Source organism: Trachurus japonicus, chromosome 8 (assembly GCF_045865225.1).
Source record: "Trachurus japonicus isolate A0001 chromosome 8, Traja_1.0".
Lineage (NCBI taxonomy): Eukaryota > Metazoa > Chordata > Actinopteri > Carangiformes > Carangidae > Trachurus > Trachurus japonicus.
In genome coordinates, this window is record NC_140914.1 from 4115909 (window position 1) to 4138546 (window position 22638).

At 42.6% G+C, this 22638-nt stretch overlaps 2 protein-coding genes across 2 annotated transcripts in view; one reads left to right on the top strand and one right to left on the bottom strand.

Annotated features, from left to right (window-relative positions):
• LOC146982373 (NACHT, LRR and PYD domains-containing protein 12-like) overlaps positions 1–22638 on the top strand; it is a 50450-nt gene that overhangs the window by 16798 nt on the left and 11014 nt on the right. Inside the window, exons 2-5 of the mRNA XM_085783344.1 lie at positions 17423–17655; positions 17871–18137; positions 18498–20217; positions 21647–21817. Of these exons, the coding sequence (XP_085639470.1) occupies positions 17423–17655; positions 17871–18137; positions 18498–20217; positions 21647–21817 (2391 nt within the window). The remainder of the gene's footprint in view (positions 1–17422; positions 17656–17870; positions 18138–18497; positions 20218–21646; positions 21818–22638) is intronic.
• Positions 4397–7891, bottom strand: LOC146982375 (heat shock 70 kDa protein 1). Its single transcript, XM_085783354.1, has 2 exons — positions 7827–7891; positions 4397–6478 (listed from the first exon to the last, which is right to left on the bottom strand). Exon 2 carries the CDS (start codon positions 6453–6455, stop codon positions 4536–4538), a length of 1920 nt encoding a protein of 639 aa, XP_085639480.1. The 5' UTR covers positions 6456–6478; positions 7827–7891; the 3' UTR covers positions 4397–4535.

The following is a 22638-nucleotide window of genomic DNA, read 5'->3' on the forward strand; positions in this document are numbered from 1 at the left end:
GCAGGGTTAGGGACATGTGAACGCACCTCCAGATTTTAAAAAGGGACTGGAGTGGCGCCTAGCACAGCCTCTGGAGTCTAAGTAAAACAAAATGTAGTCTTGCTCGCCAGACCTTTCTCCAGAAAAGAAAGGTCTGGCTTGGCTGACTATGATTCTGCGATCAGAGAAAAAAAATCATCCATTTGGATTTCTTTCAACCAATCACAATCGTTGCGGGCGGTGCAATAGCAACGGTGCGCTTGCAAAATATTGCTGGGGGGGATAGGCCTTAGCCTCACTCGCTCACTGAAGACAATGGGCAAAGCTTGATAGATAACATACAACATAAACATTTTCCTGATTTAGGTGAAATCAGGTTTCAGTTTGGATTAGTATAGTGGTGCTACTTTCCGCCAGTAGGTCATAGTATAGCAGCCTGTTGATGTGGGTGACTTCTGGTGGTGCTGCTCTGCTGGCAACCCGGACTCGTGCTTAGTGCTCTTACTATGGTGAATTTATGACGTGTACTGTATGTATATGCTATGTTACGTGCTGCGGTATGTGCAATATGTACTATGTTATGTTATGTGTGCAATATGTGTTATGTTATGGGATAGGTGCAATACTATTACTGTATGTTATGTATTTGCTGGTGTTGGTATGGCTGAGGTTGCATTGTTTGTTGTCATTGTGGCCATCAAGGCATTTATGGCGCAGCTACAGAGTCCAAGAAAAATTTCCCTGAGTGGGACAATAAAGTTTATCGTATCGTCTCACACTCGTTCAGGATTAAGCCATAAGCATGAACAGTGCATCATGTATAATTATGTAACATTATGACCAGGGTTCTAAATTAACTTTTTTGATCACCAGCCAATGTGAATTTCCACTAGCCAAATTTTTTTTTTATACAAGTCAGTGGTCCTGAAATGTGAAGAACGGTTGGGTGCATCTACCTGTTTTTTTACACAATCGAAGCCCACATACTAGAGAATGAATGGGAAGTTATTGGTCTGTACCCCTGCCTGCCGTGTCTTTTCTTGCTCCTTGGATCACTGATCTCATAAATGGCCTCTACGGTACTGAAGCTTTCTGAAGCTTTCTGAATCACTGAACCACTTTGACACAGTTGCCCCGAAAGTGATGTACTGCTTTGAAGCATTTGATACAGTGAAAATAGTGACATCTGCTGGCTGTTGAGGGGAAGAATTGACTGTCACGAGTCTCATCACAAGTGTCACGACTGCCACGACTGTCACAAGTCTCATCGTTTCATTCAGTTTTTTTAATAAAGCTCATGTTCTTTCACCAAACTTGTGTCATAATGTTATTGTAGTCAATCTAAATATTAAAAAGAGAATGTTGGAATAGAAAGTCTGATACTGAGTGCCTGTTTTTTTGGAGTCTAACTCTAAGAAGTATTATCATAATCTGAAGAGTTTTTATATGGGTTGATGGGAGGACATGTTTATGCAAGCAGGGCAGTGAACAGTGTGGGACAAGGCTTTGTGTAACGTTTAAGATTTTTATTTATGAAACGTATCATTTGTACTGGTCTGGGGGCATTACAACCCCCTTTTAAAGCACTGAGATATTGACAAGCCCAGCCCACTCGAAATTACAGCAACGCCGCTCGACACGGTCTGACAGAACGAGGCCTCGTTTGGAGCAGCCGTGATTTTACCGCCCACTGACACTTCCGCTTCATTATGCCCGAATCGGTGTTGAGCAGGCGGGTGTCGAGCGTAACATCACTACGTCGTAGCAACAGAGCATTCAATGAGGACAAAGTCCCTCTATTGATTATTAATCAGGACACATCTGATTATTGATCAGGACACATCTGATCAGTTACCAATGAATTAATCTTCTTCTTTTATTCTTTATTCAGATTGTGGGCCTGCTGGTTGTCAGAGATCAGCTGTTCTTCTCTGGTCTCAGCTCTGAAGTCCAACCCCTCCCACCTGAGACACCTGAGCCTGAGCAGAAACAGGCTGCAGGATTCAGGAGTGAAGGATCTGAGTGGTTTTCTGGAGAGTCCAGACTGTAGACTGGAGACTCTGAGGTCAGTTCACTGACTGTTACTGTTGTAGATCTCAGATCTTTGATCCACAACTGAACCTGATTGATCTTCTCTCAGAACTTGAATCATTGACTTTGATTGAATTGATTAATGACATTTGAAATTGTGGTTGTTGAATATTTGCAGTTGTTGTTGTGTGAGAATGATTCTTCAGTTTCACTCAGTGGTCATGAATAATGTCTGTTCACTTCAGTTCAACCTTCACACACACTCGTATTTCTCTCAGTCAGACGACTCATGTTTTCTAGAAACTCTGGAGAAAATGTCCAGTATCAGCTCATCAACTCACTTCATCTCTATCACAACAATGTGCACAAGATCCTCACAACTCATGTTTGGACAAAGACACTGAAATTCACCTGTTGAAGAAAAAACTCTTCTTTTGATCATCAATGAATTTATCTTCTTCTTTTATTCTTTATTCAGATTGGAGGGCTGCAGTTTGTCAGAGACCAGCTGTTCTTCTCTGGTCTCAGCTCTGAAGTCCAACCCCTCCCACCTGAGAGAACTGGACCTGAGAGAGAACAACCTGAAGCCTTCAGACGTGAAGGATCTGGATGAGCTTGTGCTTTCATCACTATTGTACTAAAGTCAGTGTGAGACAATAACAGAGACAACAGTCAGCCAATCAGAGCAGAGAGAGACAACAGTCAGCCAATCAGAGCAGAGCCAGTTGATCTTTCAGGAGCAGACCAGATGTTCATCAACACTCAGAGACTCTGTGTTTGAGTGACAACAGTGACTCATCAGTGATGAACCTTCATGACTCAGCACTTTGTTTCCACGGCGACTCAGTGAAATGTGCAGAGTGAACAGACTTGATGCTAAAAGTCTGTGCAGGTGTGTGAGCTTCCTGCTCAGTGTTCACTCCAACACGTTAACATGAGAGCTGAGAGGAAGCTGCACAGCTGCTGCACATCTGGACTGAACAGGACTCAAGTCCAGCTGATGGAGTCTCTGATCACTGATCTATCACTGATCCATCACTGATCAATCACTGACCCATCACCTCTGTCCTCTGCTTCTCTTCACAGATGGAGAATTTCATATTTAGCCGAAGTGAAGAGGACTGTGTGTGTGTGTGTGTGTGTGTGTGTGTGTGTGTCCGTCTGTCTGTCCGTCCGTCCGTCCGTCCCTGTGTGTTCTGGACTGACAGAGTTCATCACGTTAACAGATGCAAACTGACCAGAACAAAATGAGAGTTAAATTAGTTTAATTACCTGGATTATGACAATGAGAAATTGAATTTGCACAGTAATGACAAAGTGACTTTTCACAACTTTGTAAATGTTTGCATTTTTCTGTATATATTCATGTTAACTGGATTACAGTCGTGCAATATGTGTAATGCTTTATTTACTCACCGTTTACTTACTGTTTTCTTTTCATGAGCTTTTATTTTGAAAGAGCTGATGTTCACCTGTAAGCCTCAGCAACAGGTTGGATCAGTCATGACTGAAGACTGAAAATCTCCACTTCTCCCTGTTTTATTTAGTTGTTTTTTCATGTGTTTTCACCGTTTCTGTAGCGATGTATTGTTGTTGTATTGTCACGATTTATTGTGAAAGGACCGCGATGTTCACGATTAACTGAGGTTTTTGAGCTGTTGTTGTTGTTGTCCACTGATTACACCACGAATCTCCACCTGATTAGTCGACCATCAGTTATGAATGAAATCATAGTGAAAACCAGTTCTTCCCCCTCTGGGTGGGGTCCCTGAACGCCACACTGAGAGCTGCTGGTTGTTGATCAGTGTCTCATGCACAGTAACAGTTGGACTTCACTGCCTCCCTGTGGTCAGAGTGAGGAGCTGCAAAACCTTTTACTGTAAAGATTTTATTAAACACATTATTGTTTGTTCTGAAAATCAACAAGTACAACTCAATGTTAGAGTGATTATTACTAATATCAACAGATTCATTAATATTATCACATTTACTCTTCATGTTTATTTTTTCCTGACAGTCTTTGCTGAAAGTTATTTTAATATTTGTAGTGATTAAATGGAAATACAAGACGATATTAAAGAATATTTTTGCACCTTTATCTGGACCCATTTATTCATATTTCCTCTGCCACATTATGAATTCAACTGTTCAGTCAGCATGTAGATACCTTACATGCTCCCATGAGGTTTAACATTATAAACCTTAAAAACCAAATCAGAGTCAGTAACTTTTTGTAAAATCTGTTCCTGTTTTCTCAGACATTAGCCTAGTTCTTCTTGAGCTGGAATTTAATCCCAGGAAATTTGATTTCATTTGATAATGTATTAACTACAACTATAAACATCCAAATCAGATGATGATGAAATCAAAAACAACCATAGGATTTAATTCAATTTCTGTTTTTTATTATATTAAACAACTTTATAAAATGTCCCGTAAACCAGCGGTGAAAAATACATTCACATTTAATAAACTTTACAATTTACACATGATCCATAAAGTATGAGTCCGTATGAAGGGCCACTTTAGTCCACCTCCTCAATAGTGGGCCCCTGGGAGCCGGCTCGTGCCTGCTCTCCACAGCTACTTGCAGGCGTTCCTCCCTGATACAACTTGCTGATGATGGGGTTGCACACTTTCTCCAGCTCCTTCTGCTTGTGTTGGTACTCCTCTTTATCGGCCAGCTGGTTGTTCTCCAGCCAGGTGATGGTCTCATCACACTTCTCCACCACCTTCTTCTGGTCCTCCTCACTTATTTTGCCCTTCATGTTCTCGTCCTGCACGCTGCTCTTCATGTTGAAGGCGTAGGACTCCAGGGAGTTCTTGGCAGAGACCTTGTCCCTCTGGACGTCGTCCTCGGCTTTGTACTTTTCAGCGTCCTGCACCATCTTCTCGATCTCTTCTTTGCTCAGTCGGCCCTTGTCGTTGGTGATGGTGATCTTGTTCTCTTTGCCGGTGCTCTTGTCCACCGCGGACACGTTCAGGATGCCGTTGGCGTCGATGTCGAACGTGACCTCGATCTGCGGGACGCCTCGTGGAGCAGGTGGGATTCCCGTCAGCTCAAACTTGCCCAGTAAATTGTTGTCCTTGGTCATGGCCCTCTCCCCTTCGTACACCTGGATGAGGACCCCGGGCTGGTTGTCGGAGTAGGTGGTGAACACCTGGGCTTGTTTAGTGGGGATGGTGGTGTTGCGTTTGATGAGGGACGTCATGACTCCTCCGGCTGTCTCGATGCCCAGGGACAGCGGTGCCACGTCCAGCAGCAGCAGGTCCTGAACGTTGCCCGAGGTGTCGCCTGAGAGAATGGCGGCCTGGACGGCGGCGCCGTAGGCCACCGCCTCGTCTGGGTTGATGCTCTTGTTCAGCTCTCTGCCGTTGAAGAAATCCTGCAGCAGCTTCTGGACTTTGGGGATTCGGGTGGAGCCCCCCACCAGGACGATGTCGTGGATCTGTGCCTTGTCCATCTTGGCGTCCTTCAGGGCTTTCTCCACCGGCTCTAACGTTCCCCTGAACAGGTCGGAGCACATCTCCTCAAAGCGAGCCCTGGTGATGGAGGTGTAGAAGTCGATGCCCTCAAACAGAGAGTCGATCTCGATGCTGGCCTGGGAGCTGGAGGACAGCGTCCTCTTGGCCCTCTCACAAGCTGTGCGCAGCCTCCTCAGGGCTCTCTTGTTCTGGCTGATGTCCTTCTTGTGTTTCCTCTTGAACTCCTCCACAAAGTGGGTCACCATGCGGTTGTCAAAGTCCTCCCCACCCAGGTGAGTGTCTCCAGCCGTGGATTTCACCTCAAAGATCCCGTCTTCGATCGTCAGGATGGACACGTCGAAGGTGCCTCCGCCCAGGTCAAAGATCAGCACGTTGCGTTCTCCTGATTTGCCCTTGTCCAGACCGTACGCGATGGCGGCTGCCGTCGGCTCGTTGATGATCCTCAGGACGTTCAGTCCCGCGATGACACCGGCGTCTTTAGTGGCCTGTCGCTGGGAGTCGTTGAAGTACGCCGGGACCGTGATGACGGCGTTGGACACCTTTTGGCCGAGGTAAGCCTCAGCAATCTCCTTCATCTTCACCAGGACCATGGAGGAAATCTCCTCAGGGTTGAAAGCTTTGTCCTCCCCTTTGTACTCCACCTGAATTTTGGGCTTCCCTCCGTCTGAAACCACCTTGAAGGGCCAGTGCTTCATGTCCGCCTGCACCACTGCATCATCAAACTTTCTTCCGATCAGTCTCTTGGCGTCAAACACGGTGTTGCTGGGGTTCATGGCCACCTGGTTCTTGGCTGCGTCCCCAATCAGTCTCTCTGTGTCGGTGAACGCCACATAGCTGGGGGTGGTCCTGTTGCCCTGGTCGTTGGCGATGATTTCTACTTTTCCGTGCTGGAAAACCCCCACACAAGAGTAGGTGGTGCCCAGGTCGATGCCGATCGCTACACCTTTAGCTGCAGACATTTTGGCAGTTTGGTATTTGCGTCCTGAAGATGCAAAGACACATGAGAAAAGAAAATTAGAAATGTGAATACCTTCAACAGTTACTATGGTTTCTGCATGGGCATACACTGAAATACAATACAATTTATTTAAAAGACAAAATGACATCATACAGTAGAGCTTTAATAAAAAGGCCTAAATAAACTAGATTAGATTGCCTTTATTGTCATTGAAAAAAATGAATTCAACGAAATTCACGTTGCTTCTCCGCTGTGGTACCACACAACACACACAAGACAGAATAAATACAAAACATAAAACCTATAAAAACATCACATGAGATATAATAATATATTTGCGAATAGTTTGTAATTTTGTAATCAAAACAAGTGAATTTAAAAGATGAAACTAGAAATTACTTTTAAAAAATGTCATGGATATTCTGCATTGTTTTGTATGTCTCACTGCTCACTTCTTTTTTTTTTTACATCCATAGACCACACAGTGTTTTCAGATTTGATGCATGGTCCTAGTACAATTAATCCAACATTAGGACAATCATTATTTGAATGCTAAATCTATACAGTCAAATAGGCTCGTTTCGATCTTTACATCTATAAACTTCAATCCGAACTCTAGCAGACAGCTGACAGCGCGGCAGATCAATATGACGGCGAAATTACACTTAAACATTTTTCTTTTACTTTTCTTACGTAATTTTCGGGTATGAGAACAAAATGGTCCGGTAAATAGCCAGTGATCAACATCTAACACACAGTTATTATGGTTTCTGCATGGGCATACACTTCATTAAAAAAAAAAGACAAAATGACATCATACAGTAGAGCTTTAATTAAAAGTCCTATATAAACTATTTGCGAATAGTTTGTCATTTTGTAGTCAAATCAAGTGAATTTTAAAGATGAAACTAGAAATTACTTTAAAAAAGGTCATGGATATTCTGCATTGTTTATGTCTCACTGCTCACTTCTTTTTTTTTTTTTACATCCATACACCACACAGTGTTTTCAGATTTGATGCATTGTCTTAGTACAATTAATCCAACATTAGGACAATCATTATTTGAATGCTAAATCTATACAATCAAATAGGCTCGTTTCGATCTTCTATAAACTTCAGCCCGAACTCTTGCAGACAGCTGACAGCATGGCGGATTAATGTGACGAATTACACTTTAACTTTTTTTTTTTTTTTTTTTTACTTTTCTAACTTAGTTTTCGGGTATGATAACAAAATAGTCCGGTAAATAGCCAGTGATCTACATCTATCACACAACTTTAACAGCGTTATTTCCAATCCACACAACTGCAGAGCCGATATTTAACACAAAGTTATGTAGACAAAATGAAAAAAGAGCCGTTGTTTACTCACTCTCGTTGGACGATGGGAAAGTTGGAGGAGAAATGAAGCGTTTCTTCTCTGCTGCGTCGTCTCTCCCTCTTTCTTTTCCTTCTCCTTCTGTCTCTCTGTCTCTCTTTCTCTCGGATTCTGCCGGTCTCTTCCACCCCGGCGCCGTTATTTATTCTCCGCTCCTTCTGTTCTGGCTGATTCTCGAGCTTTCGGTCCCCATAGAGCCTCTCGACCAATCACAGAGCTTTAGCGTCCTCCTCGGCGTGATGACGTCACCGAAAACGTGCCCGCAGAAGCTTCTACCAGCTTCTGGCATGAATGAATGAAATGTGTCCTGTGGCTTGTGGTAACGTCAATAATGACTGAGAATATCTACTCGCAGTACCAAGAACGGTGGCAGTGTTAGTTGATCAAAACAGACTGATTGATTAGAAAACAAATACGTAAAGACGATCGATTACAATGACCAGTGACTGTGTTTAATCTCTCACAAGTCTCAAACAAGACAATTAAAAGCTGAAAAATGGTCTAATGGTATAATTCAATGTAATATATTAAGTATAGGTGTATTGATCATTGTTGACAGGGTATATTCTTTTATAATTTAAATATGGGGAATTATATAATTTTCATTCTTGTGCTTCAAATTTTATTAATTTTGTATATTATATGTGAAATGGAGCACTGTTCACAACATTTTACTCAGTGGGATTAATAATGTATTTCTGATTCTTATAATCTTTCTTTCTTTTGTGCGTGTGTGTGTGTGGGAGGGGGTGGAGGGTGGGGCATATTTACCACATAAACTATTATATGACATAATGTAACTATCACTGTCAGTTAAATGAAGTACTGACCAAATGCCTTTGTCCATCCTGTTCTTATTATACAGTGACTCGTTTTTATCTGTTATTTTAGTGTGTTATGTGGAGTGAAGTAATGATTTATATTAATTTCCAATATAAAAGCACTTGTTTGTGAAATAGTGACAGTTTAACAGGGAGTTTTCCAATAATAAAATCACAAAGGGTTAGGGTGAGGTTAAGTATCTTGGAAATAATCCTTAAAATGTGATATATTGTTACTGTTGAGAAAAGCTTTTTGCCAATAAACTATCAAGGTTTCGTTTAGAGAATCAAAATCAATTACTTGAAGGTCACCATCTTTGATTTGATTAATTAACTCAGCTTTTTTCATATAGTTGTAGCGCCCTTAGTCTTACTGGAAGGAAGCACATTAATGACGATTACATTCCCTCCAGGTTGGGGAAGTTGAACCTCTTAATTATTCAATTGAAAGAGTAGCATGAAGTTGAACGTTGACAAGTTATTGTCTCACAAGAATACATTTGCAGTGTATGGAAAGAAGTAGAAAAAACAGAGCTCTTTCAAAAAAAATGAAATAATAAAGTTCAAATAAAAGTGTCCCTTCTTCTGTTTTAGAAGACGGAGTTTAGTTCTGTGTCTTGTCTAGTGTGTGTGTGTGTACTGTTCATATAACCACCCGGGTAGATTTTGTGTTGTTATGTTCTTATCTGTGTCAGAGAGTGTAGTGAGTCGGTGGTCCGTCGTTCTCCGAAGTGGATCCCACGACTGGCCACACCATGCTCCCTTTCCATCCATAGTCGATCCCAGGGTTCAGAGTCTGAATGATCAATTCCTTATCTGGCAAAAAAAACAAAAAAACAATCTACACTCAGTTACTGCCATATCTCTGTTGATCACATGACCTCACACTACTTTTACTCTGAATATCTTCCATGATGTACTCAGATGCAGGATATACAGTGTTCCAATCATTGTAAATGACCCTGTATACATTTACAGTATAAGTACTTTACCATGACATAATGATCCATCATGAACTTACATTTTGACATGGACTTTATCTTTGTTTATGGCAGCTACAACAGCTCTTTTAATCAATATTTATTTATTAATTTTTAACTGTAGCATATCTCTAGTTTCTGTTCTTTTAACTGTAAATGAACTGTATTAAATTACTTTTTTGACCAACATGAGTGTTTACACAACTACAATGAAGTAAATCACATTGGGTGCATCACAATCATCAGAGAACAATTATTATCACACCCTGGCATCATGTCAACAGAAAAATATATCATGTACCATCTCTATTTATTTCCCTCACTAACTACTGTGGTGATAGTGCCCTGTTACACTGACCAACATTGACGACTGAAAGTGATGCTGCGTTCGATAAAACTCGGACTTCAGAGAATCTCCCAGTTGAAAACGCAGGCATTACATTACAAAGGGCACAAAAACTTTTTTTTTTTTTTTTTTAAGACAGACAACTGATTCTCAGAGAAGTCGAGGTAGATTTTGGTTTTTCCTCCGACTTTTCCCGAGTGGGAGCTCTGACATGAGGTGGCGTAGCTACTGGCGTTAGGATCGATTGCACCTTTTCCAAGTAGGAAGTCAGAAAACTCCGAGTTCCGACTAGTTGTCTCGAACGCAGCATAATCCCTGAGTTGGCGCCACCCGCGACTAGCGTTAGCATCGCGCTAACGTAGCCAGTGATCTCTTTATTAAAGTCATTTTTACACAATTCACAATGATACAGATAGAACCACAGCGGGTTAAACATTAGAAAACATTTCCGTCATTCCGACTGGTTTTAGGAAAGTACCTCAATAAAGGCATTTTCACAACAAGCTAATAACAAGCTAACTAGCCTCTTAGCATGTAGTGACCAGTTTACCAGAGTTCACACAGAGCTCAGCCCACACACAGTGAAGCAGCTCCTCTCATCCAAAATAATACACAAGAGATTCCTATAAGAGACTTATTAGACAGTGCTCTGAGGAGATAAATCACTAATTTACGACCTATAGCCTACATCGGATCTCTTACCAGTGTTCGTCAGCTCATTTAGTAAAGGGCATCTCTCTGATAAGCGTCTCGGTCAGAGAGAGCGCCAAGTCATCATGGCAGTGAGGGGGACACACTATGACATGAATGGATTTAGAAAAAGAAAAAGAATCCTAAACACAGGCACAATTAATCTAGTTAATTTTTCTTTTTTTTTTCTTTTTACATAGCTTTATTTGGAATAAGTAGCCTACACATCTTAATAGCCAAGCCTACAGGTGCATCTTAATAAATTATATCATGGAAAAGTTTATATCATTGATTCAATTCAAGAAGTAAAACTAACACATTATATATAGATCCACTGCACGCAGAATGAAACATTTTATGTCTTTATTTAATTAATTTTTTTTAATTGTAACAATAATAGCTTAGGAAAAAAAATAATAAAAAAACAGCATTTTTAATATTCTGAAAAATGCACTCAAATATTTGACTGGAAAGGACTGGAAATGGCCTTTTCTATGATATTCTAGTTTATGCACCTGTAGTTTCAGATTTCATGAGAAAAATTTGGCCAAATAAACTAGGCTATGTCTCTTGATAACAGTAAAGTTCAGTTTGACATACACCAATTGTCTTCCACACATTCTTGTTTTCTCTTTATACAGAAAAGAGAGTATTTGATCCAAAGGGCCAAATTGTGTACCACTACTATCACTATTACTCCTTATTGTGTGGGTTTATGTAGCCTAATTAAAATAATTGTATGCTCCATCTTCAGACCAGAGTATTACAGAGCAAATCTGGTTGTAAGGTCTCTTTGTCATTTTGGTTCATAACAAGCTCATCAAATTAAACCATCATGTAAGACCTTTGAGGCTGCAAACAACAGTTATTTTTCATTATTAACACATCTGATATTTATTTTCTTTTGTAGCATAATCGGTTGATTAGAAATGGCAGAAATGATGAAACATCACACTGAACCACTTGATTTTTAAGTAAAAACTGCTCAAGTTATGAAAATTGTTGCTGACTGACGGTAAACTAACAGATCTCAGCTCTACAGTACTGACTGGTGTCTCTCTGTATTACTATTATATATTAAGTTATAACCCTATAGCCCAGACAGAGAAGAGACAAATGTTGTTTGCTGGGGTAGGACTTCACTGTCACCCTGTGGTCAGAGTGAGGAACTGCAAAACATTTTACTGTAAAGATTTATTGTTTATTCTGAAAATCAGCAAAGTGTAACTCAACAGTAGCCTATCTTTCAACACTTATATAAAGTAAAACCTGATCCTGTTTTTTTTTTTAATTCGTTTTCCTTGTCAGCAGCCTACAGTTTCAGCTGTTTCCTGTAAACACCCAGAGGGAGGAGATAGAAAGTGAAAGTAGATTCAGTTCAAACGCCATTTTAAGAAGGAGATGAAGGAGAGTGACGCTGCGTTAGGTGAGTGTTAAACAACATTATTATTATTATTCACCGTTAAAGTCTCTGAGTCTCAGTCCCTGTGAAGTGTGGAGGGAAGAGTCAGAGTGAACTTGTGTCCACACAGGGGACAGCAGGAGGACTTCCTATTTTCCACAGGGTTTAGGAGTGTCTGCAAATGTTTTTCTTCTCCTTCGTCTCCTTTTATTCTTTTCATCATCACTGCGTTTGTCCACATAGAAACGGCGTAGGCTATACAACCACAACGGAGCATTTGTGAAACGATGATGTCATAGCCCGACCCACACGCCACCCACTAGGCTACTGAAGGCAGCAGGTAGGCCTATTTTTTTTTTTAAAGAAGAAAAAGAAAAAGTGAAGGAAACTTAAGTCAGACAGCTGAGCTCTGAACCCTATGTTTATTTAACCTCTTAATGTGAAAACTGCGTGTTTTATTTGACTTTAAAAATAAAAGTTTATTCGTTTATTAATTTAAGGATCCCCATTAGCTGCAGTTATTCTTACTGGGTGGGGCCTGACTATTACATGATTCGTTAATAGGCTACATAACAAAAGAAAACAATATAATATTAAAAATAATAAATACAAAGAACATTCTACTCATCTGGATCAAGAATGCTGCTCCAACAAAAAAATCATGGCACAACATCGTTATGGACTGCATTCCTAGTGAATACATTATATGTATGCTTCACTCCAAAATAGATGCTTTCTATAGGGTCTGGACCCTTACTTGCAGCATATCGGGCCCACGCTGTCATCCTCCTTGCTTCGTGGATTTCCCAAATCAGCCTAGCCTGTTTTCATAACTTTGTTGATCACTTTCTAACAAACACCTTCTGGCCTTGTTATGTTTGTATGCTCTGTATTGATTGTCATCTGGATACTGCCTTGTCTTGCTGCAGGAGATTGATAGGGAGGGGGCTGGTCAGAAAATGTGCCTACTGTCATTTCCATAACATTTTTCTATTTACTGTACCCTGCTTCCCCCCCTCATTTCTGTCATGTCTGAGCAGTTCTGTGTGTTTTGTGTTTTTAAAAAAATGCAATAAAAATATTTTTCAAAAAATAATAAATACAATCGATCACACAATCAAACAATCAATCAATCAATCAATCAATCAATCAAGCAATCAATGATTGGGCTGACAAAACATTATCTCTATTTAAAACACGCAGTTTTACAAGTAATTTTAATTGAGATCCAGAGAAGATAAAAAAAAATCTATCACAGTTTATGATTAGTGATGACTTTTATTGGATTTGTGACATTAGAGCACAATTTTCACATTACCTGGTCCACATCAGACCAGATTTAGTTTTGTGGTTTTTGATAAGAACCAGATCTACTGTGAACTTGGTCCGATGTGGTCTAGATGCAGAAAAACATGGTGTCTGTTTTTTGTATTTTCCACAAAGAAAACAAAAAACAGGTTTCATTGTTTTAAAGACTGGTTATCTTCTCTGGAAAAGTGTTTTACACTCAACACAAAATGAAACACAGTTAAGGAGTGAAATAAACAGAGGATTCAGAGCTCAGCTGCTGATTTAATTTTCCCTTAACTTACTTTCCCCTTAACTGCTGAATCTGAAGCTAACGTCAGTGTTGATCAGTGTTTCTGGTTTCCCTCTCAGACTGACTGAAGTCCTGAAGATGAGTGTTAATGTGGAGGAAGAGGAGGACGGACCAGAGTCTCAAGGACCCATCTCTCCGTCTCTGAAGAGTGACCGGTCCAAAGGAGATCCTCTATTCTTCAGTCCTGAACCTGGACCTGGACCTGGACCTGGACCTGGACCCTCCTGCTGGTCTGTGAAGAGTGACCGGTCCATATTTGATTTTCCAAACTTCAGTCTTGGACCTGGAGCGTCAGACTCCCAGTAAGTGTGACCTGCTCCAGCCTCTTTACCAGTGTTGAGGTCCTGCAGCTCACTGGGCGTGTCCCAATATTCACACTCGATCACACTTACACACTTGGCGTGTGCGTTCATGGACTTAGTGTCAGTGCTCAGTGTGTCCCATTTCTCCAACGACCGAAAGTGCAGCGCGCTTGATTTTCACTTTACCCACACTGACGGTAAGACCGCATCCGAGCGGTATTTGGCCAAGTATAAATCCCACAATGCACCACGGTGAAATCCGCCGTCACCGGGAGCAACAAGCCACGTTAGGAAATGCGATTAAATTAATTTCAATAAGATGAAATTAACTTTCTATCTCATAATTATGACTTTTTAATGTCATATTTTATATGACATCATGCTTTTTTTCCCCGTTTTTCTTGTTTGTTTTATTTACTTACAGAGTTGGGCTTATACATTTATGATCTGAATCTTGCGCATAGAGACACTTTAGGAGTAGATGAGACTGTGATCCAGCAGCACTGTTTATTACAACTGTTGCTGTGCTGTGTGTGTGTGTGAGTGCATGTGTGTGTGTTTGTGTCGTAGTTGTGCTAGTGTGCGAAACGGCACAGGCTGCACTTGTCAAGTGTGTCCAGATTGCTTTTAAATCTCCCCCCACACGCTTGGCCACTTAATCCATGCTTGCACACTATATGCAAATATACGTTCCGCTGGCAAAACGTCACCAAAGTGTGTGTGTAACCAAGCGCACTGAGCCAAGTGTGGAGGAATGGGACAGGCTCAGTGACTGTGAGTCAACAGGAACTGGTTCTCGTGGTTGATCAGTGTCTTCATACTAACTGCTCAGGTCTCTTCATGTTTCTTCTGAACTGATCTGATGAAAGAACATCTGGACTTGTTCCTCCTCCATGTTCTTCCTGCAGCTGATCAACATGAGCTTTAAAGACGTGGCTGATTCCAGGTGGTTTGGTGAACGTTGATGAGCTGGTTTCTAACAGAGTTTACAGCAGTTTGCAGGATCATTTTACAGCCTGAATGATGAGTTTCACATGTCAGAGCTTCACTGTAGACACTGTCTGAGCAGCAGCATCTGGATTTGTTCACAGAGATGATGTCTATTAAGTCAGGAAACAAGATTCTTCAGCTAAGGGACTAAATGCAGTAAATGGAGTCAGTGAAGGTTGAATCCTGAGTCTGGTGATTTTCCATCTTTGTCCTTATTGTTCCTATAAATCAGATGCAGAGTCAGTCCAACGTGTCCCAGGCTGAGAGGTCCTCCTCTGAGCCATAGAGCTCCACATTAAAACACATCCGTGAACCACACTGTGTCACTGGGGGACATCAACACACACTGTAGTTTATTTAGACACCGTCCTGCTGCCCCACATACTCACTACAGCACCAAATGTGGATCAATCCGCTGCTGAAAATAGTCCCTGACAGATGTTTGTTTCCTCCTGTTGGTTTGATAGAAACTAGAGTGAGCAGCTGTTTGAGGAAATGACTGAGTCTCTTTAAACATGAACCAGCTCAGCTCAGAGCTGAGAGACACACAAAGTGTTGAGACTGACACTTCACTACAGTGTGTGGTGCTGCTGTACTCTGACGTCACTGTGTAGACTTCCCACAGTGCATCTGTGTTTAGAGAACTGATCAAAGATCAGGCTGCTAGGTGGTTGAGTGCACGTCCCGTGTTGGCATATGCCTGAACTGCTTATTGCCTCTGATTGACTCTGAGGCGATCTTTAGCACATTCCCCCAGTCTCTCTACACTATCCTATCAAATAAAGTAAAAAATGCCACAAAAATGTGTGAATAAAAACATGTTTGTGTTTGCAGAGGTCAAAAGCTCAGACTGAGAGCAGAGTCTCCAGGATCCATCTGTCTGTCCATGAAGAGTGACCTGTCCAGAGAGCTTAATCCAGACTTCAGTCCTAGTCCTGTACCTAGTCCTGTACCTAGACCTGGACCTCCAGAGTTACGGTAAGAGACGGTTTCTACTGTAAACTGAGCTGAAGATGATTCAGTCATTAGACTCATGTGAAGGAAACAGAGAGAAACCAAGAACCAGATCCATCGGAGTCTGAAGGTTCACAACAAACCTCAGAGACAGAAACATCAGACTGTTGAAGCACAGCATCCTCATGTTCCTGTGTCATCAGCCTCAGTCAGTGTGAACTTTGCTGCACCAACACCAGCCCCGTCTCCACCTCCACAGTTTCCATAGATACGCCCACAATCAGCTGATCTCATGTCAACACCTGTGTGAGCTCCACCTGTCTGTAGAGCTGTCAGTGGACAGAAGGACAGAGAGGAGACACAGTGTCTCCATGTTGGAGGAGACACTTTAAAGGAGACATATTCTGCCCCTTTTCCACAAATTAATAATAATTAATAATAGTTATAGGTCTTAAAGACATTATCTGTGACATGCTTTGGTCACCCCAAGGATCAAACATAACAGCTCTTTTCATCCTCTCAAACCAGCCCTGTTCAGAATGACTGGTTTCAGTGTCTGTCCCTTTAAATGCAAATGAACCACTGCTTGCCCCACCCCCTCTACTGGTACCAGGTAGGGGTGATATTATGCAAACTCGAATCCTAAGCCGTTTTCCCACTAAAATTAGCGGGTCGACGCGGGTTTTTTAAACGCAGGTCGACCGTTTTTTTTACAATCTGGACCTTATTTTTAGCATAAAATACGATCATTTACTAACCCAGATAACTGTGGTGTCATTACAAGTCGTTCCGACAAAATTAGCTCCAGCCGAGAGCCCTTTATATCCATTTCAATCAGACAACTCTGGAATGAGAAGAAATCATTTATTGAGCGTAAGCATAGCAAGCTGAAGCACAGCATGGATAGCATATACTTGAGCATGGCTGCAGCAGGTTTGGCGTCAGGCTCTGTCTCATATTTGTTCCTTGAATGATCTGCTTTGCCAGACATTACAGGGAATAAAGCGGACCCCCCCATAGGGAATCAAGAGACAGAGCCCACAGGTGGATGCTGGGGAGGAGGTGGGTTTGCAAAACCTCATGGGCAGCAAGGCAGCAGCAGCAGCAGCAGTAGTGAAAGGCAGAGCAGCAGCAGAGTAGAAGCAGAAGCATAGCCAGGGATGAGCAGATAAGATGGGGATTTAAATAACCCGCCCTATTTGGGCGAGGAGAGCATGTGACTGATCAGCTGATCAGGATGGGCGCGGCTTGAGTTGTCTGCCTGAACTAGCTTCGCAGGCTTCGCAGGATATAATGCAAATACACGGGGCGGTGCAATGCAGCTTCTAAGTAAGACATTATCTGCCGCAAAACTCGTTCATTTCACCAATATTTTATAATGATATGCTAGTGCTATTCCCCTCTGAGTCCGGGGTTAGCTGTTATTAACATCCGGGGTCTGTAGATTGACCTACTGACCTCTGACCTGGATGATGTCATCTCTAAATGCAGAAATGTCTTGACAGGAGGAAGAGGAGTGGTGTCTCTGTGGACCAGCAGCTGTCCTGCTGTGGTCTCTGTCAGGACGTCCTGAAGGATCCAGTCTCCACCAGCTGTGGACACCGGTTCTGCAGACAGTGCTTCACCTCAGACTGGGACCAGTCTGGTTCTTCAGGACCCCCCTCCTGTCCCCAGTGTGGACAAAGACCCAGAACCAGAGGTGAGCTGCAGACAGCCAGTCAGAGCAGCTATGGACAAAGTGAAACTGAACATCTGTCTGCTGATGTGGTCATTAGTGAAACCAGGACCTGTTGTTTTCTCCAGAGTCATTGTTCCATCACACAGCACTGACATTTAAGATGCTGATTCAAACCTTCTCTTTGTTGTCTGTAGTTTTTCTGTAGTTGATGAAAATAATCTGATCAGATTGTCAGACTCTCTGTCTTCAGTCTGACTCTGTCTCTTGTCTCTCAGCAGATCGTGGTCTGCAGGAGGTTTTAGATCAACATAAGATCAGTCTGAGGAGCAGATGTGAACGAGTGACTGAAGGAACTGAGGGAACAGGAAGTGGAACAGGAAGTGGAACCCTCCTCAACAGGATCTACACTGAGCTCTACATCACAGAGGGACAGAGTGAAGAGGTTAATACCCAACATGAGGTGAGACAGCTGGAGACAACGTCCAAGAAGAAGACCCTCCATGAGACTACAATCAAGTGCAACGACATCTTTAAAGACTTACCTGTCCAACAGAGAGAGGACGTCTCTACAGTCTCACCTGTCCAACAGAGAGAGGACGTCTCTACGGTCTCACCTGTCCAACAGAGAGAGGACGTCTCTACGGTCTCACCCGTCCAACAGAGAGAGGACGTCTCTACGGTCTCACCCGTCCAACAGAGAGAGGACGTCTCTACGGTCTCACCCGTCCAACAGAGAGAAGACGTCTCTACGGTCTCACCCGTCCAACAGAGAGAGGACGTCTCTACGGTCTCACCTGTCCAACAGAGAGAAGACGTCTCTACGGTCTCACCCGTCCAACAGAGAGAGGACGTCTCTACGGTTTCACCTGTCCAACAGAGAGAGGACGTCTCTACGGTCTCACCTGTCCAACAGAGACCCATCAGAGTGGTTCTGACCAATGGCGTCGCTGGCGTTGGAAAAACCTTCTCGGTGCAGAAGTTCACTCTGGACTGGGCCGAGGGCTTGGAGAACCAAGATGTCAGTCTGCTGGTTCTGCTTTCGTTCAGGGAGCTGAACCTGATCAGAGATCAGCGGTTGAGTCTTCTCAGGCTGCTCCATGTTTTCCATCCAACATTACAGAAGGTCACAGCAGAGCAGCTGGCTGTCTGTAAACTTCTCTTCATCTTTGACGGCCTGGATGAAAGCCGACTGCCACTGGACTTCAACAACAGGGAGGTTGTGTCTGATGTCACACAGACGTCATCAGTCAACGTGCTGCTGACAAACCTCATCCGGGGGAATCTGCTTCCCTCGGCTCTGGTCTGGATCACCTCCAGGCCTGCAGCAGCCAATCAGATCCCTCCTACATGTGTCGACAGGGTAACAGAGGTCCGAGGCTTCACTGACGCCCAGATGGAGGAGTACTTCAGGAGGAGGTCCAGTGATGAAGATCTGTCCAGAAGAATCATCTCACACATCAAGACGTCCAGGAGCCTCCACATCATGTGTCAAGTCCCAGTCTTCTGCTGGATCAGTGCTACAGTTCTGGAGCACATGTTGACCACAGACCAGAGAGGAGAGCTGCCCAAGACCACGACGGACCTGTTCTCACACTTCCTGCTGGTCCAGACAAAGAGGAAGAAGAACAAGTACGGTGAAGGACATGAGACGAGTCCACAGGAGCTGACGGAGGCCGACAGGGAAGTTCTTCTGAAGCTGGGGAGGCTGGCGTTTGAACAGCTGGAGGAAGGAAACATCATGTTCTACCAAGAAGACCTGGAGCAGTGTGGTCTGGATGTCACAGAGGCCTTGGTGAACTCAGGACTCTGTACTGAGATCTTCAAAAGAGAGAGTGTGATCTTCCAGAAAACAGTCTACTGCTTTGTTCATCTGAGTGTTCAGGAGTTTCTGGCTGCAGTCTACATGTTCCACTGTTTCACCAACAGGAAAAGAAGGGTCCTGGAGAACTTCCTGGGAGAACAAGACGAGGAACTTGACTACAGTGAAGAAGAAGAAGAAGAAGAAGAAGAAGAAGAAGAAGAAGAAGAAGAAGAAGAAAAAGAAGAAGAAGAAGAAGAAGAAGAAGAAGAAGAAGAAAAAGAAGAAGAAGAAAGACAATTTTCTGATAATGGTAGAGATTTAACCCCGGATGAGTTCCTGCAGAGAGCCATGCAGAAATCCCTCGGCAGTAGAAACGGTCACCTGGACCTGTTTGTTCGCTTCCTTCATGGCCTCTCTCTGGAGTCCAACCAGAGACTGTTAGGAGGTCTGCTGGGTCAGACAGACAACAGTCCAGGAACCATCCAGAGAACCATCAACAACCTCAAGGAGATGAACTTTGATGACAGAGATGACAGTGATGACAGTGATGACAGTGATTACATCCCTCCAGACAGAAGCATCAACATCTTCCACTGTCTGACGGAGATGAAGGACCAGTCAGTTCATCAGGAGATCCAACAGTTCCTGAAGTCAGAGAACAGATCAGAGAAGAAACTCTCTGAGATCCAGTGTTCAGCTCTGGCCTACATGCTGCAGATGTCAGAGCAGGTTCTGGACGAGTTGGACCTGAAAAAGTACAAGACATCACCAGAGGGACGACTGAGACTGATCCCAGCTGTGAGGAACTGCAGGAAGGCTGAGTGAGTCCAGACATGATCAGTAACACCATCAATTAGTTACACACACACACACACACACACACACACACACACACACACACACACACACACACACACACACACACACACACACACACACACACACACACACAGTGTTAAATGATTCTTATTAGTCTCAGTTTGATGTTTCTCCAGACAAAAGCCGCTTTCCCACAAACATTTTCCCGCTAACAATCAGCATTTGACTCCTTTCCCATTGACCAAAATGAGCCGGGTCTGGGGGATCAGACAGTGTTGCCAACTCCTCTGTAAGGAAAGTCGCTATTGACTGTCCTAAAAGTCGCCAAATGAAATCATGAACTTGTCGCCAAATGAAATCATAACTATTAAATTTCATTGAATGACTATTCGAAAATTATTTCTCATCCCTAAAACATAAAATACTTTTAAAAGGCTGAGGAGTTGTGATGTTGTTGAGAAATAAGTATTCAAAATTCAGAATATTGACTATTTTTTTTAATAGACAAAATAACTTTAATTACCACACATACACACAAAAAGGATTGAAAATAGGTGCCGTTGTGTACCAGTACCAGTTTCCAGGTACCAATTCAGTACCATAATGATTTAAATGTGAAAGGTACCCATCCCTAGATGGTAGACTGGTTCGGGAGAAGGGGGGGCAGGCCAATTTACACAGCGGGGAAACAAGGCCATGCAGGGGAAAGGCGTTGATGCAGGCGGTGGTTGGTGCAAAGGGATGGAGATCTGTGGAAACACAGAGAGAGTGCAAGACACTAAGGCCAAACTACAAGTTGCAACAGGTAATGATAATGACAGTTCAAAATATGTGGAGAGGAGAGGGCTCCATGTAATCTGATGTGTCTAATGTGTCCCCCGTATTATTACCATTTTCAACTTATTATTTCGAAAACAACTCTTCTGTTACGTCATATCTGTAGATGTGTAGTGTTTTCAACAGAGCTTTATTGACCTCCTGCTACGGACATGCAGCAGCTAACCAACTGCTAATGTTACCTCCCTGTAAGCAGAAGCGATTCCACCGGTGAACCCTATTGCTAGGCAACTATGTCAACACATTCTATGATTATTTCGTTATCATGAGAAAATGGACTCGGTTGTCTCGAGATAACAAAATAATAAGTCGTTATCACAAGAAAATGGTAATAAGAAAAAATATATGGACGTGGACGTTCTCTGCTTCAGTATTCAGGTGACACCTGCAGCTCTACACCTGAGCTCACCTGACCACATCTACCTGTGTCGGCCGCAGGAATCTGGATTAAAAATCCATCTTGACTTTGATGAATGGATGTTGGATGATTCAAGAGGAGGTGGATCTGAATCTGAATGGATTTTGATCACATGATGACGAGTGTGTTTAGTACAAATTGTCAGATTTTACATATTGTTTCTTCTCTAATCACAGATTCGGTGGTTGTCAACTCTCAGAGATTCACTGTGAAGTCATTGCCTCAGCTCTGAAGTCCAGCCCCTCCCACCTGAGACACCTGGACCTGAGTGACAACCACCTGGAGTCATCAGTGGAGCTTCTGTGTGCTGGACTGGAGAGTCCAAACTGTAGACTGGAGACTCTCAGGTGAGTTCACTGACTGGAGCTGTTTTAGTTGTTTGAAGCTTCAGTTTTGTAATTGGTTTATACACATCAGGATTTATGTGTGAGGATTTTTGTCAAGAAGATGAAGAGAGAAAACAGTTGAGATGAGTCCAGAGAGAAGCAAGTGATAGCAGTCATAGTATCATTTTAAACTCATGCTATAATGTTTTGCGGGACTGATTTTCCAAAAATGACTTAACAAGGGTGGATAGTCTCACTCCTCACCTTAACACTTTTTTGGCCTTATTGTGTATTCACTGAGTCACGCCAGTATGAACGAGAGTTCCTACTACTACTACTAAAAATCATAGAGTGCAGAAACATCAAAGCGGCTGCTTCTGACAACGATCCTCTGATTTGCTTAAAGTTGCAAAGGTGATATTTAATTTTTTTTGATAACATTTTAACATGATTTTTAAATGAAGGTTTAGAGTCTATAATCACACCTAAATATTTATTTTCATTCATTTATTTTAATTCAGAAATGTTCCCTCTACCCAGATGTATATATCGGTAGATATAAATAAGGACATTGTTTGCAAATCTTTCAGAGGTGTGAAAGAGAGGAAAAGCCCTTGAACCCGATAACATTAGGGGTAGACTTCAGGGGAGCTGTGCAGAGCAGTTGGCTGGCATCTTCACTTTTATCTTCAAGATATCGCTCCAGCTCTGTAGGGTCCCTTGTTTATTTGTTTATTTGTGAGGATCCCCATTAGCTGTGCTCTAGAGCACCGCTTGTCTTACTGGGGTCCACATTTGAAAACAGTACATTTAAACATACATTTACAATCACGACATGAATA